This window comes from Stenella coeruleoalba (assembly GCF_951394435.1).
Source record: "Stenella coeruleoalba genome assembly, chromosome: 20".
Lineage (NCBI taxonomy): Eukaryota > Metazoa > Chordata > Mammalia > Artiodactyla > Delphinidae > Stenella > Stenella coeruleoalba.
This window is the reverse complement of record NC_137166.1, coordinates 46,410,276-46,427,378: the sequence shown is the minus strand read 5'-3', so window position 1 is coordinate 46,427,378 and position 17,103 is coordinate 46,410,276. Positions and strand designations below refer to the sequence as shown.

The 17,103-nt window shown below is 46.3% G+C and overlaps 1 protein-coding gene across 1 annotated transcript in view; it reads left to right on the top strand.

Moving 5' to 3' along the window:
* Positions 1-11,100: 11,100 nt before the first annotated feature.
* Positions 11,101-17,103, top strand: part of FCGBP (Fc gamma binding protein) — a gene marked incomplete at its 5' end in the record, with an annotated part of 39,277 nt that continues 33,274 nt past the window's right edge. The window contains 3 exons of the mRNA XM_079908639.1: positions 11,101-11,155; positions 12,407-13,654; positions 15,606-15,952. Of these exons, the coding sequence (XP_079764765.1) occupies positions 11,101-11,155; positions 12,407-13,654; positions 15,606-15,952 (1,650 nt within the window). The remainder of the gene's footprint in view (positions 11,156-12,406; positions 13,655-15,605; positions 15,953-17,103) is intronic.

Below are 17,103 nucleotides of genomic sequence, written 5' to 3'. Positions count from 1 at the left end.
TGGGTCTTTGTTGCTGCTCATGGGCTTTTGCTAGTTGTGGTGAGCAGGGGCTACTATTTGTTGTGGTGCACGGCCTTCTCATTGCAGTGGCTTCTTTTGTTGCAGAGCACAGGCTGTAGGCACGCGGGCTTCAGTAGTTGCAGCATGCGGGCCCTAGAGCACATGGGCTTCAGTAGTTGTGGCTCATGGGCTCAGTAGTTGTGGCTTGCAGGCTCTAGAGCGCAGGCTCAGTAGTTGTGGCACACGGGCTTAGTTGCTCCATGGCATGTGGGATCTTCCCAGGCCAGGGATCAAACCTGTGTCCCCTGCATTGGCAGGTGGATTCTTAACCACTGTGCCACCAGGGAAGTCCATCTAAGTTTTTAGATGAAGAAAAACTAGAGGCTTTGTCATCAGAAGAACCACCCTTAAAGAATGGGTAAAGGAAGTCCTTCAAACTCCAAATAATAAGAGAAGTCTCAGAACTTCAGAAAGGAAGGAAGAATAGCAGAATGGGTAAAAACAGGGGTAAATATAATAGGCTACCTTTCTCATGAGTTTTAAAAATCATATATATAATTTAAAATCAATTATAACATTGTTTGATGTGGTGCTTACTGTAGATGGAGGAAACACTTGAAACAATTATATTTTGGAAAGTGAGGAAGGTAAAAGAACCTACATGGAAGTAAAGTTTCAGCACTTCAATCAGAGTGGTAAAATATTGATGTTAGACTTAAGTGATAAGTTACATATTAATTTGTAATACCTAAAGCAAGTGGTAAGAAATTTATCCAAAATAATGTATTCAAAAATAATATAAATCAAAATGGAATTCTAAGACATGCTCAGATAACCCACAGGAATATTAGAAAAATGAGAAACAGAGAGGACAAACGGAAAATGAATAATAAAATGGCAATCTTAAGCCCAAACACATCAATAATTACTTTAGATGTAAATTTCTATCTAAATACACAAAATAAAAGAGTGAATTTAAAAAACATGATTCAACTATAAAGCTGTCTCCAAAAAAACTCACTTCAAATATAATAACATACGTAGGTTAAAAATAAAAGGATGGGAAGAAATATGCCATGCAAATATTGACTTTAAAAAGCCACAAGTTATTATATTAATATCAAATAAAGTAGACTTCAGAGCAAAGAAAATTGCTAAGAATAAAGAGGGACATTACATAATGACAAAAAATCATTCCACCAAGAAGACATTGCAATTCTAAATGTATACTTACAATAGAGATTCAAACTACATGAAACAAAAACCAGTAGAGCTGAAAGATGAAATAGACAAATCCATAATTACAGTTAGGGAATTCAAAACCTCACTCTCACCATTCATAGAACATAGAGAGGAAATAAGCAAAGATATAGAAGAACTGAATAACACCACTGATCAACAGGATCTAATTGACATTCATAGAGTACTCTATCCAACGACACCAGTATGCACATTATATATATTTATATACATCAAAATATGTGGATGTGCTACAGCAGTGCTGGAAGGGAATTTTTTTTTTTTTTTTTTTTTTTTTTTTTTTTGGCTGTACGTGGGCCTCTCACTGCTGTGGCCTGTCCCGCTGTGGAGCACAGGCTCCGGACGTGCAGGCTCAGCGGCCATGGCTCACGGGCCCAGCCGCTCCGCGCATGTGGGATCTTCCCGGACCGGGGCACAAACCCGTGTCCCCTGCATCGGCAGGCGGACCCTCAACCACTGCGCCACCAGGGAAGCCCTGGAAGGGAAATTTATAGCACTAAATGCTTACATTAGAAAAAAGGCAAGTCTCAAACCAATAATCTAAGCTCCTACCCAAGAAACTAGTAAAAGAAGACCAAAATAAACACAAAGCGATCAAAAGGAAGGAAAAAATAAACAGCAAAAATTAATAAGATTGAATAGAGGAACATAATAGAGAAGATCAATGAAACAAAAAGCTGGTTCTTTGAAAAGATCAATAAAATTAATTAACATAGAGCAGAACTGACAAGGGTAAAAAAAGAGAAAACCCAAATTACCAATATCAAGAATAAAAGATGATATATCACTACAGACCCTGTAGCCATTACAATGGTAATAAGGGGATACTATGAACAACTCTACACTCACAAATTTTACAGCTTAGATGAAATAGATAAATTCTTCAAAAATCATAAACTATAAAAACTCAACCAATATAAAATAGATAACCTGAATAGGCATTAAAGAAATTGAACTTGTAATTAAAAGGCTCTAAAGAAAGAAATATCCAGATACAGATGGTTCCACTAGAGAATTCTATCAAACATTTGAAGAAGAATTAGCATCACTTTTATGCAATCTCTTCCAGAAAATAGAAGAGGGAACACTCTCCAACTCATTCAATGAGGCCAGAATTACCTTGACACCAAAACCAGGCAAAGACATTACAAAAAGAAGAAAGAGGAAGAGGAAGAGAGAGAAAGAAAATTAGTATCCCTCGTGAACTTAGATTCAAAAACCCTTAAAAATATTAGCAAATCAAAGCCTTCAAAGTGTAAAAAGAATTCTATACCATAACCAAGTGGGATTTATTCCAGGTATGCAAGGCTGCTTCAGTATTAAAAAATAAATCAATGTAATCCACCATGTCAACAAGGTAAAGAAGAAAAATTATATGATCATATCAATTGACATGGGAAAATAATTTGGCAATAACCAACACCATTTATGATAAAACCCCAACAAACTAGGAATAAAGGGGAACTGCTTCAACCTGATAAAACAGCATTTACCAAAAAACTACAACTAACAGGGACTTCCCTGGTGGTCCAGTGATTAAGACTTTGTGCTTCCACTGCGAGGGGAATGGGTTTGATCCCTGGTTGGGGAGCTAAGATCTGCGTGGCACGGCCACAAAAAAAAGGAAACAAGAAAAAAAACACCTACAGCTAACATGTTTAATGCTGAAAGGCTGAACGTTTTTCCCCTTATTAGGAACAAAGTAAGGATGTTCACCTCTTATTTGACACAGTACTAGAAGTTCTAGCCAGCTAAACAAAGCAAAACAAAGATTAAAAAAATACTAATTGGAAAGGAATAAAATTGTCCTTATTTTCAGATGACATGATTACATAGAAAATCCCAAGGATTCTAAAAAAAAAACAAATAATAAACACACAAAAATCAGATGCATTTCTATACACTAACAATGAAAATGTAGAATCCAAAATTGAAAACACAATGCTATTTACAATAGATCCAAAGAAAAATAAAGTATTTAAGTATAAATCTAACAAAACATGTTCAGGATCTGTGTGTTGAGAAAACACACTTTTTGGGCTTAGAATAGAAATGCATTGTCTCACAGTTCTAGAGGTCAGAAAGTCAAGACCAAGATGTCAGAAGGGTTTGGAGAAAGGTTAGTTCCTTTGTGAGGAAGAATATGTTCCATGCCTTTCTGCCAGCTTCTTATGGTTTTACTGGTAATTGTTAGCATTTCTTGGCTTGTAGATGATGCATCACCTCAATCTCTCCCTTTATCTTCATGCGGTGTTTTCCCTGTGTGCATGTTTAACTCTGTGTCCAAATTGCCCTTTTTATCAGGACACTAGTCATATCGGATTAGGGGCCCACCCTACTCCAGTATGAGCTCATCTTTACTAATTATATCTGCAGCAAGCTTATTTCCAAATAAGCTCACATTCTATGGTATTGGAGATTAGGGGTTCAACATATGAATTTTGCAGGGACACAACTGAACCTATAACTGATCTCATTTTTCCTTATTAGAAGAGCTATGTATGTGTACATATGCATATGTGTATATAAGTATATATGAATATATAAAGGACTGAATGGTATACATCAAACTGCTAACTGGAGTTATCCTCTGGGAAATGATGGGGAATGAGGAGGGTAGGTGGGCAATACTTATACTTTTTATCTCCACACTTTGAATTGGTTGAAAAATGTTCAACAAGTATGTATAACTATTGCAAATTTAAGCAAACAACTTAAGAGCCTTTAAGGCACCTTATAGATGTCCTTCAAGGTAGATACTGGGCTTCCTTGGAGAGAAGTGGGAACTACAACAATTAAGTGATCCAGAATTGTTCGACTACTTTTTCATGTGCAAAACAGTAATATTTTATATGTCCCCACCAAAAGGACTTGTGAGTCAGTGGCAGAGTGGAAATAGCACTGCACCTGGAGCCCAGAGAGCCAGATGGAATTCCATTTCTGGCACTAGCCGGCCAAGTGACTTTAGGTTCTTAACCACCAGGGCATTTGCATTTTTCTCTTTAAATATTTCTGTAAATTTCAGATATGTAGTCCTGTGGTCTATATTTATTCAGATCTGGCTAATACATATATGTTGTGTGTCACAGCAATATTTGACTAAGCTTAAAAATAGCCAACATCACTTTTCCTAGAAAAAAATATGAACACAGAGACCATTGATCTGAGCTGTGTACTTGAAGTACAGCGTATCCATGTTATATGACCAGGCAGCCTGATTCTCCCACTCTGCCTCTGCAAAGTGTCTATACCACCCTCCATTATCGCTATGGGAAGAACAACTTCCACCGAAGGGCCATACAACAGACAGAACTGAACCCCACAAACCTGTGTCACCCCTCCAGAGCTTCTCTTCATTTCTCCATTCAATCAGGAAATAATTATTAACTACCCACTATGAGCCAGGACTATACCAGGCCCTGGGGATCCACTGATCAGCAAAATAAACACATCCTTATTCAGATTAAAGAAGTCAAGAAAACAATTACAAGACAATGTGAAATGTGTTTTGGTAAAGGAATTACAGGGTGCTGGGGGTGGAGAACCCGGCTCTCTGAGTTAGGATCCCCTAACTCAGTCTTAAAGGTTTTCCAAAAGCTTCTCTTCATAGAATTGTATCAACTCAGCTCTGAAATCTTGAGTTAGATAATTTTGCCCACTACCTGCTGCTTTTCCTTTTTCCTTTCAGTTCCATCTGTGGTTGCTGGAGAAGGGCATGGCTCAGGCAGGAAGTTGTCAAACCCCTGTAGTTCACCTATTCAAGGAAGAGAAAAATGGCCTCTCTGACTGGGAGGCATTCTTTCAACTTCCTGGATGGTGTCATGTTTTCACTCTAGGTAGGAGGATCCACTCTGCAGAGTCCAGGTGTAAAAGGGTTTGATCACAAGTCCTGAGAATGATGAGAAATACCTATTCATTCCTCATCAGAGTCAATATCTACCAGAGCCCACTCACTCTCACTAACCATTACATCAAGCACAAAGTGTCCCTTTGAAAGTCTTCAGAGTGCATGTTTATTAGTTTCTTCAGACAGAGCACATGCCAAGGTGGCAGGGTTCACATCACTTTTCTATTTTCTCTAAGTCCCCTCAGAATTCTTACTTCCTGTCCCCATAATATTTCTGAAAAAAATTTAAATACTGGTGAAATAAATCCAAGAAAATCTACATAAATAGGAAAAATAGAATGTTTCTGAATTAGAAGAATTCAACACAGAAAAAAAAAGGCCAGCCATGAAATGTTACAGATTGATTAAATGAACTACATTAAAATTAAGAATTTTTTCATCATTAAAAAAGTGAAAAGGGGGACTTCCCTCGTGGTCCAGGGGGCCGGAGTTCAATCCCTGGTCAGGGAACTAAGAGCCCACACGCTGCAACTAAAGATCCCACACACAGCAACAAAGATCCCACACGCTGCAACTAATACCTGGTGCAGCCAAATCAATCAATATATTTTTAAGTGAAAAAAGGGAATTTCCTGATGGTCCAGTGGTTAGGACTTGGTGCACTTTCATTGCTGTGGGCCCAGGTTCGATCCCTAGTTAGGGAACTAAAATCCCACAAGCTACACAATGTGGGTCAAAAAAAAAAGTGAAAAGATAAGTCACGGAGTGGGAGAAAAAAAATTGCAAAACATTTAACAAAAAATGACTTGTATCCAGAATATATAAAGAATTTGTACAGATCAATAAGAAAAAAAACCAGACAACCCAATTGAAAAAATGGGCAAGAGGGCTTCCCTGGTGGTGCAGTGGTTGAGAGTCCTCCTGCCGATGCAGGGGACACGGGTTCGTGCCCCGGTCCGGGAAGATCCCACATGCCGCGGAGCGGCTGGACCCGTGAGCCATGGCCGCTGAGCCTGTGCGTCCGGAGCCTGTGCTCCGCAACGGGAGAGGCCACAACAGTGAGAGGCCCACATACCGAAAAAAAAAAAAAAAATTGGGCAAGAGACTTCAACAAATAGATTACTAAAGTGAACAAGTACATTCTTGATTTTTTCACTAAAAAATCAAGGAAATGCACATGAAAACCACAACCCAATACCACTACACCTCTAGAATGGCTAAAATTACAAAGTCTAACAAGGCCAAATATTGGTGGGGCTGTGGAGCAACCAGATTGGTCATACACTGATCGTGGGAGTTCAAACTGAAACATGTTTGGTAGCGTCTACTAAAGCTGAGCCAAATGACCCAGACACGACCGTTAGGAACTCCACAGCACATCCCAACAGAAACTGTGCACATGTGCGTCAGAAGATAGTATTCATTAGCCCAAAGTGGAAACCGTAGAATGGGTAAATATGTAGTGATTTTTTTTTTTGGCCGCGGCATGAGGGATCTTCGTTCCCTGACCAGGGATCAGACCCGTGACCCCTGCAGTGGAAGTACGGGGTCTTAACCACTGGACCACCAGGGAAGTCCCTGTAGTGATTTTTAAACAAGCAAGTACCATATGGCAACGAAAATGAACTATAGTTATGTACACAGGATAACACTGAGTGAAAGAAGCCAGTCACAAAACAACATAGACATATGATTCCATTTGTGTACAGTTCAAAAACAAGCTAAATAATCTGTGGTGTTAGAAGCCAAAATAGTGGCTCCTTATGGGAGGTAGGGAGTGGATAGTGATTAAGAAGGAGAATGAAGAGGGCTGCTGGAATGCTGGAAACATTCTCTTTCTTGACCTGGGTGTAGGTTATAAGGATGTATTCATTTTGAGATCATTCAATGAGCTACATACATTTATGATTTGTGCACTTACTAACATGTGTATTTTATTTCAACAAGACATTAAAAATATTCTCATGAATCACATTAGAATGGTTGCCTACAAGGGGGCCAGGAATGTAAAAATGGGTAGAAAAGAGAATAAATAGGTTGGTAGGTGGGTGACAGACATATAAGCAGCTGACTAGGTAGATGAAATGGAGCCTGGGCTAGCAACAATTCTAGAGTTTTGTCTTGTCTAATATGGACACAAGTTACAGGTGGTTACTTTAATTTTAAATGGGTTAATGAAATTAAATTAAAAATTCAGTTCCTCCATCACATTAGTCACATTTCAAGAGCTCAGTAGACACGTGGAGCCATTGCCTTCCACAGTGGACAGCACAAAACACAGAAAATTTTCATCATCACAGAAAGTTCTATTAGACAGCATAAATGGACATGGATAAGATCTCCTGGAGAAAAGAGGTAGTTAGAGAAAGAAGCAGAGAAAGAGAATCTAGGACCACCAGTTTTTTAAAATTGCAGTATAGTTGATTTACACTGTTAGGCCAATCTCTGCTGTACAGCAAAGTGACTCAGTTATATATATATACATTCTTTTTTTATATTCTTTTCCATTATGGTTTATCACAGGATATTGAGTATAGTTCCCTGTGTTATACAGTAGGACCTTGTTGTTTATCCATTCTAAATGTAATAGTTTGCATCTACCAACCCCAAACTCCCAGTGCATCACTCTCCCTCCCCACCTCCCTCCTGGCAACCACAAGTCTGTCCTCTATGTCTATGAGTCTGTTCTGTTTTGTAAATAGGTTCATTTGTGCCATATTTTAGATTCCACATATAAGTGATATCATATGGTATTTGTCTTTCTCTTTCTGACTTACTTCACTTAGTATGATAATCTCTAGTTGTATCCATGTTGCTGCAAATGGCATTATTTCTGAGGACCACCAATGTTAAAGGGGTTATTATAGGAAACAGACCAAAGTAACACAAGATCCAGAAGAAAATGACATCATGGAAACCAAGACATTAGAAATTTTTGAGGAGGAAGCATTCATGTCAAATGTTAAAGAGGAGTTAGAATCAAGTGGGAAGTAAGAGGTGACTGGAGGATTTAGCAGGACAGTTTCGATGCACATGGAAGTCAGATTGTGGTGGGTCAAAGAGAGATGGGTGGAGAGGTGAAGAACAGGAACATAGCTGTAGCAGGTCTGAAGTTTCAAGAAGGTAAAACAAATAAAGGGAATTTCCATAAAGCAAGGGAGCAGATGGCCAGTGCCGTATAGGAGGAATAAAAGAGATTAGCCTCAGCTCGGGTTCTCAGGAAATGACACATGCAGGAAATGATGTCTGGATTCCAGGCATGGAGTTAGCAGGTAGAATATGAAGAAGAATGTTCCAAGTGGAAGGAACTGCACAAGCAATGACAAGGTGGAAGGTGCAGGAAATGGAGCGTTAGGGCTTGAGATAGTCCTGCCAAGAGTGTGAACTTGCTTTCACAGGGACAGGGAAGCATGGAATTTCCTTGAGCAGGGGAGGAACAAGATCAAGTTTGAACCTCAGGGAGGTTAGTGGCAACTTGTGCAAGATGAAGGAGCTCCCCAAGGGGGTCCAGAGACCCTTGTGGGATCCAGAGCATGAAAGAACGAAGTTCAAAATTGCCAGAAAATCTGAATTGAGCTGCAGAGTAAATTGTCTCCACCTGTACCCTGGATCTCTAAAACCCAGACAAGCCAGAGGGTCCCAGGGGTCTCAAGTCATATGACCAGTACAGACCTGTCCCCTACAGATCTTGTCAGCAGGGAGAGGATAGAGGGCTTGGACACACAAACGCCCCTTGTTTGGGCTCAGAGCAGGGCTGCCAGTGGCAGGATGGATGTGATTTCGCTGACCACGAAGAAGTGTCCCCACAGGTTATCTCGGCGGGTTCTCAGTGGGGTTTCTGAGAATCGATATGATATGGAGTAGGGTACAGGGTGCGTCATACCATACCCACCCACCACATTCACACCCCCTGGGCTCTGAAAGGAGGGAGAAGGTCCCAGGGGTGTCAAATATTAAATTGTGAGGTTTCCCACCACCGCCGCCCCACTTCTGGGGACTCTGGCCGCAGAATGCAACAATGGGTTTTGAGGAGGGGGAAGGCATCTCTCTGGGGTCAACCAGGGGAGACCTCAAGGCTCAGAGATTGGGGGGCAGAATCACCTCTCAGTCTTACTCTAATTTTCTGCTCCCTCATCCCTTGTTTCTCTGAGTGTCTCAGGCTAAACAAGGTGTATCCGACAGAAGATTTTGACATCTTGGTTTGCAATAGCTGTTTCCTCCTTAGGAATCCCAGCAGCCCCTCGTCCCAGTCCTTTTCCTCAGGTACTCAGGCACCACTCCCCACAAAGCTCTCACTCCCCATTGGTCCCCTCACCCCTGCCTGTTTCTTGATATGTCTGGCTCTTATCCGATCTCTTGTTTACTGACCTCATTTTCCTGGTTGACCTTGGGGCCCATTCAGCTCTGAGCCTTTCTCTCTCCCTCTGGGGACCTGCCCTGGGTGGGGCTCTAACAGCCCCCATCCACCCCGACCATGCAGAGGCCCAAGCCTTGTGATAAGAGAGGAGAAGTCCTGGGGGCAGCAGCTGCTGGGGTGTTGTCCAAGAGGACACCCAGGCTTTGCAGCTGCTATTTCCAGGGGAGACTCCCCAGGCAATGAGTCCTGGGACTGGGCGGAGGAGAGCAGGGCATGGGTTGGGTCAGCCCCTCAGGAGGAATGGACTCCACCTCAGAATGCCCACACCACCTCTCAGCTATCTCTGCTTCTGTGACCTACACCCCCAACTCCCATCCCAGGCAGATTTTGGGGTGATGGGGGCACAGAATCACCCAAAACTTGTTCAGCGAGTCCCGTCTCAGGGAAAAAAAAACACCTCCCAGAAAACAAATTCTCCAGAAAGTGAAGCCCAGTGTCTGCGTGGAACCAGGAAACAGGGTCCTGCATCATTCTTTACACACAGCTCCAGCCCCCAGGTGCCACCTGCTCCCCACCTCGAACCACACCAGAAGAGCCTGCCTCCCACCTACACTCCTTGAGAGTTTACAGAGTGCCCTCTGGGAGACAAGTAAGCCCAGTGAAGCTAGTTTTGATGTTCCTATTTTGCAGATTAGGTACCCAGGAGGCCCTGTTGGTCTGGGGGTGGAGGTATTGTGTCCCACAACAAAGTCCTGAGTCAGGTGCTCAGGTTCCTGCACACGTCAGACACCTGCCCCCCACCCTGAGTGGTTGGAAAGAGGATATGTGTGGCTGGGGACCAGGGAACAGCTTGTAGGGGGTGGGGACCCGGATGTGGGTCCTTCACTGTTGTTCCTGGCAGGAGACAAAGGAAAAAAATGTAGCCATTGAACCAGCAAACAAGACCAAATGCCACCTTCGACTCCTGCTCCGCACCCCCTGGGGACCCAGCTCCAGGCCCTCAGCACCCTGCTCCCCAGCTGTTTCTCTCAGGGACACCACCCTTCCAGGACTGACGTTTCCAGCAGGCTCCCCAGGCACAGCCACCAGCTGTTCTCACACCCCTCTCAGGACTCAGGCATTCAAGCTTGCCCTCCACCCTTCTCAGGCCCTCAGGGGCCCCATTCCAGCTGGCCCTGGGATCAGCAGCCTCCTCCGAGAAGTTGGCATCATCTGCCTGGCAGGTGGCCCAGGGCGTGGCCTGAGGAGTCCAGAAACTCCACTATATAGCCCGGCCCAGGGAACCTGGGGCTAGTCCTGCAGCTCCGGGAACCTGCAGGTGAGAGAGGCTGCATCCCCTTTGGAAGTGGGACATCAGGTCCCCTACCCTTGCCCCTGGCTCTAGGCCTCCCCATCCCACACCCCGCAGACCCACTGGACATCCAACTCCCTATCCTACCTCTCTCCTGCCCTCCCTGCCCAGCCCCCAGGCCCACCAGATGTCCAATTCCCCTTACACACACACTGGCCCTTGGATTCAGCCCACCTCAGCCTTCCTGGTGCCCAGGCAGCCCTTGTCCTGAGACTGGGCCCTTTTGTCCTCTGGCAGGAGGGGCAGACCGCCTCCTATGACCCCCTCTCTTTCTCCACTGCAGACATGGGTTCTCTGCGGAGCTGGTGGCTGCTCTGGGCCGGAGCAACCCTCCTGTGGGGTAAGTCAGACCAAAATCCCATCTATGTCCTGGTTCCAGTCTGAAGAACTCTACCTGCCTGGGTCAGCACCCTCCATTTGAGCCCCCTCCACAAACACATCTCCCAGTGTCACCCCAGGCTAGCTGAGATGGGAGAGAGACCCTTTAAGTCCTGCAGAGAAATGTGGTGGAATTCACCCATTCTCTCTCTGTTCCAGAGGGAAACAGGTAAAAACTTTAGTCCCCATATTCAAGTAGGTAAGAACTACTACTTTCTTGATTTTCTGCAGCTCAACTAAAGTTTTGACTTAGAGCCTCATTCTGCTGAGGCGATGGAAAATTTCACTAAAGTCTTTCTTGGCGGGGGGCTGGGGGGATTTGGTGCCCAATTATAGGGTTATGTCCAGAACTAGAGTCTTAGGTAAAGCCAAAGTTTGGGGGGAGGGATGGGACATGCCGGCCCTCTTTACCAGTGAACATCTATTTAGGTTACTTTAGAAACATTCATTGCCCCTGATCCCCTGGCCCCATGGGACACTGGGATGTCCTTCAAGGCTCCCCTCATTCAGCAGACAGTCCTATAACCACCACAACTCTCTCCAAGATCCTGTAAAGTGATCTCTCTCCCTCCCCCTCTCTCTTCTCAGCCCTGGAGAATCTTTTCCTAGATTGAGGTGTTGAAAAGTCCCCGCTCCTCTCTATTTCTAGGAGACATTTTGTCCATACTCCCATAATCCCCTTTTCCCCTTCACATACACCCCTAATCCTATGAAGACAGAAATCACAAACTGGCACCTGAATCCAGCCAGTTTGGGCCCCATAGTGCTTACTTAAAACAGCTCTGGATTGGAGATTTCACATGGAAACTCAGATATCCAGTTTCTCTTGAAAAAATGGTAAGATCTGACATTTTTAAGAAAGAGCCCATAAGCCATCATCATAACAACAGATTAAAGCTAATAGCAACACCCCACTTTCCATGGCATGTGAATGCTCTAGCTGCACAGTTCTGTTTCACACATTTACATCACTTGCCTGGCCCCGTCAGTGTTTGAATTTGAGATCCCTGTCTGAAGTGTTCAGGCTTTTGGAAGGCAAAAGCCAGAAAGGCTGGTAGGTGAACACTGCATGAATAAGGGGAAAGGAGAGAGAAGAGAGAATAGAAACCCACGTTAGTATTTCAACATGCGACCCAGGCACGGGGTATGAGGTTACTTCTCTGATGGGGAGGATTGGATAAAGCAGACCCACAGCTGCATTTTCTCACCCCAGGTTTGACCCAGGAGGCCTCAGTGGACCCCAAGAACAGCGGGGGGGAGGAATTCCTCACGGCCTTCCTGCAGAACTATAATCGCGGGTACAGCAAAGCCTACCTCTACCTCCTCCTCTCCAGTCTGTCGGACAACCTCACCTCAGTCTCCATCCTCAGCCAGGTAGACGGCACCTCACAGAAGGTCACTGTGAGGCCCGGGCAGTCAGTCATGGTCAACATCACTGCCAAGGCTGAGATGGTCGGCAGCAGTACCTTCCAGCGTGCGGTGGTGGTCCACTCTGACCGCACCATCTCTGTGCAGGCAATAAACGCTAAGCCCAACACAGCAGATGCGACACAGCTGTGGCCTGTCCGCGCCCTAGGCACTGAGTACTTTGTGTTCACACCCTCCAGCGCTTCGTCCCAGAATCTCAAGGAGTTTGCTGTGGTGGCGGGTGCAGCCGGTGCCTCTGTCAGTATACAGCTGAAGGGGTCAGTGACATTCCAGGGCAAGTCCTACTCAGCGGGCAATGTCCTGAGTGTGACTCTGGACCCCTACCAGGTGGCCCAGGTGCAGAGCACAGCTAACCTCTCAGGGTCAAAAGTCACCGCCAGTAGCCCCGTGGCTGTCCTCTCTGGCCACAGCTGTGCCCAGAAAAACATGAACTGCAACCATGTGGTGGAGCAGCTGCTACCCACATCTGCCTGGGGCACCTACTATGTGGTGCCCCCTCTGTCCTTGCAGACCCGCTCCGACCTGGTCTATGTCGTGGCCAGCCAGGCCACGAAACTGACCTACAACCTCGGGGGCACCAAGGGCTCCCGTGAGCTCCAGGCAGGTAACGTGGCAGAGTTTGACATCCAGCAGTCCCAGCCACTCTACCTGTCTGCAGATGTGGGCATCCAAGTCCTGCTGTTTGGCACGGGTACCACCAAAGATGGAGTGACCTATGACCCCCACCTGGTCCTGATCCCAGACGTGGCAGCCTACTGCCCTGCCTATGTGGTGAAGTGCATGCCAAACTGTAAGTGCGTGGCCCTGGTAGTGGCACCGACAAAGGCTGCTGGTGAGCTGACCATAGATGGGCAGAGGCTGGGGGCCAATCTCACCTGGGCCGTTGTGCCAGGCAGTGAGTTCTCATATGCTGAAGTGGACCTCGGCACTAAGGACAGTATCCATGTGGCTGAGGCTGCTACCAGCTTTGGGCTGCTCACCTTTGGGCTGAACCAGGACGTGAGCTTTGGGACAGCAGCTGCGTGCGGCCGGAGTAAGTGATCAGAAATGACCTCTGGCCCTGTCCACCTGGGGACCCCTATGCCAGCTCGCTTGCCTTTTCCCCTTTCCCACCCTCTCTGTGCTCATCTGTGGCTTCCTGGCTCAGCTGGGCTGTCTCCCACTCACCTGCATCCTCCCTGCCATCCTTCTTTTCCTTAAGGCTTCCCAAGCCCTCCCTGTCCCCCCACCCCCCTGCACGAACAATACTCTAAGTGTTTAGCAACTGGTATGATCCAGGGTCCCAACCAGTCTGAAGAGATGCCAGTCAGAGCACTGCAGCAGGGTCCTAGAAGCCCCCAGGGTGTCTGGCATCAGCCCTTTGTCTGTTGCTTTTGTGGGGGGTGGCATTGCGGAAAGGTTCCTGCGGAGAGCCAAGGTGCCAAGAGGGAGGGATCTTTGTGGGGGGTCGGGTCAGGTCAGCAGCTTCTCACCAACCAGGTTGGGAATATTTTGTTATTTTAGCTACTGACACACAACCATACCAGTTGCTAACTACCACTCCCCCAACACCTCATATAGGAATGCCAAACTCAGGAGGTCTAGAAGTATAATAATGATGGCTACCATGTGGGGGGAGTATTTCTCAACATACCAGCGTCCACTCTAGGTGTCTTGTATGTGTTAACATAGTTAATTTCTAGGACCTGGCCCTGTGTGTACTTTTGGGCCCAGCCTGTCGAGGAGTTGCCTCCAAGCAGTGCCGCGTTTGAGGGCACAGATGCTAAAGCCAGACTTCCCAGGTTCAAATCCCACCTTTGCTTGTGTGACCTTGGGCATGTGACTTCACCTCTGTGGACCTGTTTCCACATCTGTAAAATGGGGATCATAACTGCACCCCTCACAGGGTTGTTAAGTGACAGTGCAGTGAGTTAACATTTGTAGCTCATTTAGAGGGTATCGGGCAAGTGAGTACGGCTACATAAGGGTGAGCTATTATTATGAGCAGACAGAAGGCAAGAGCTTCTGAAGACTAGGAGGCAGGGGAGGAAGAGCTGTCTCTTCCTACGTGGATCCCCTTCCCGAAGCAAGGATCCTAGACAGTAGGGTTCCCAGCACTGGCAAAAATGCCCCTCCCATCCATCCTCCAGGGCATGGAAGCTACCCAACTTCAAAGGGCCACTTCAGGCTTGAATAGTAATGTGGAAGAGGTGGGTGATTGATTGTAATAGGTAATAATTAACCTAATTAACACCTGGGATCAGTTCCAAACCCTGCTTATATTTTAGCTTATTTGAGCCGGGCCACTCCCCCCTCCCCAACTATCCCTGTGAAGAAGGTATTATTATCACCCCCATGTCACAAGTGAGGAAACGGAGACATACAGAATTATAAATTACTTTCCAGTGTCACACAGCTAATTGACTGTGCCGGGATTCTAACCTAGGCGGCCTGACGCCACCGTTTCCATTCTATTGAACAGTCTCTGTCTTCCATTTTCTATCTTTAAAAAAGATCCCTTGGGGAATTCCCTGGCGGTCCAGTGGTCAGGACTCCACGCCTCCACTGCAGGGGGCGTGGGTTCCATCCCTGGTCAGGGAACTAAGATCCTGCATGCTGTGTGGTGCAGCCAAAAATTAAAAATAAATAAAAAATAAAAACGATCCCTTAGCCTTTTAGCCTGATTGGGAAGGTAGGGGCAAGGGGGAAACAGGGAGAGAAAAGCCACACGTTAACCTTTCCATGACTGTTCCTGCCTAGTGGTTCTTCACCACCTTCCAGTTCTTCTGGGCTGAGCTGTGTTTTCTGGGGAACCAGAAAACCTAAGAGAAGTCAGGCCTGAGCAGCTCTCTCCCTCTGAGATTCCAGACCTCAGTCCCCCCACTTCTAGAATGGGTAGTTGTGAGCTAACTGCCCAAACTCCCCCGGGTGGGAGAGCTCCAGGATTCCTGGTAGGGTGGACACTCCTGACTCTTTCTTTGTGGCCACCCCTCTTCCCTCCCCAGCCCTGCAGACCCAGGAGCCCTCCTGCGAAGGCAAGCAGTGCGGTCCCAAGCAGCTCTGCAAGGTGCTGGATGGGCAGGCCAGGTGCTTGGCAGACTCCGCGGCCACCTGCCGCGCCCAGGGTGACCCCCATTACACCACCTTCGATGGCCGCCGCTATGACATGATGGGCACGTGCTTGTACTCGATGGTGGAGCTGTGCAGCGACGACCAGACCCTGCCTGCCTTCAGTGTGGAGACCAAGAACGAGCACCGGGGCAGCCGCAGCGTCTCTTACGTGGGCTTGGTTACCGTGCGCGCCTACAACCACGCGGTGTCGCTGGCCCGCGGGGAAGTTGGCTTCGCTCGGGTAAGGATCCAGGGGAGGCTTCCGGGTTAAAAAGAAACCCATGAGCCACCCAACAAGCAGAAGGAGGAGGCAGTTCCTGGGTGTCAGGCCCCAGACCCCAGCCCTTTGCCAAGGGGTGGAGGGTGCAGAGAAGTGGGCCGAGGGCGTGGGGGCTCGGGAGGGGGGATTTGAGAATCAGTGGCAGAACCTTAAACCCCTTTTGTCCAGCAGTTCGATTTCTAAAAATTTTTAGAATGCTCAGAGATATGGTTAGGGGAAAAAAGTTTATGCCGATGTGTTTATAATAGCAAGAAGAGGGGGCGGGCAGAGAGAGAAAGAAGACAAAATGTCCCGCAGTGGGTAATTTCTTAAGTGACCAAACGCTAAAAATGTAGCGAGCACCTCCTATGTGCCGGGTTTGTCTCTTAGCACTTCCCACGTGTTAACGCATTTAATGCTCACAGCAATCTACGGGGGTAGGCGTTATTATTATTAACACTTTCGGTGAGGAAACTGAGGTCCAGAGAGATGAATGACTTCCCAAGGGCTTAGGGCTAGTAAGAGATGGAGCTGGGAACGCCCCCAGGCTGGCTCCTGAGTCTCTGTCTTAACCTCTAGGCTATTCTGCCTCTGGTGAATGGATTACTACTCAGCCAATATAAATTACAGAAATATAATAACAGCAAAATAAATAGAAACAATCATTTCCCTTTTTCCTACCGTATTATTATGAACATGTTCAAACACCCAGAAAAGCTGTACAGTGAACATTGTACAGTGAACACCATTTGCCAATCACCTGGATTCTAAACATTTTACTCTGCTTAGTTCATCACACATCTATCATCTGTCCATCCCTCTGGCCACTCAACAATCCCTCTTACTTTTTTTTTTTTTTTTTTTTTTTTTTGCGGTACGTGGGCCTCTCACCGTCGTGGCCCCTCCCGTTGCGGAGCACAGGCTCCGGACGCGCAGGCTCAGCGGCCATGGCTCACAGGCCCAGCCGCTCAGCGGCATGTGGGATCTTCCGAGACCGGGGCACGAACCCGTGTCCCCTGCATCGGCAGGCGGACTCCCAACCACTGCGCCACCAGGGAAGCCCACCCTCTTACTTTTTATGCACTTTAAAATAAGTCCTAGACATCAATACACTTCACCCCTAAAGATTTTAG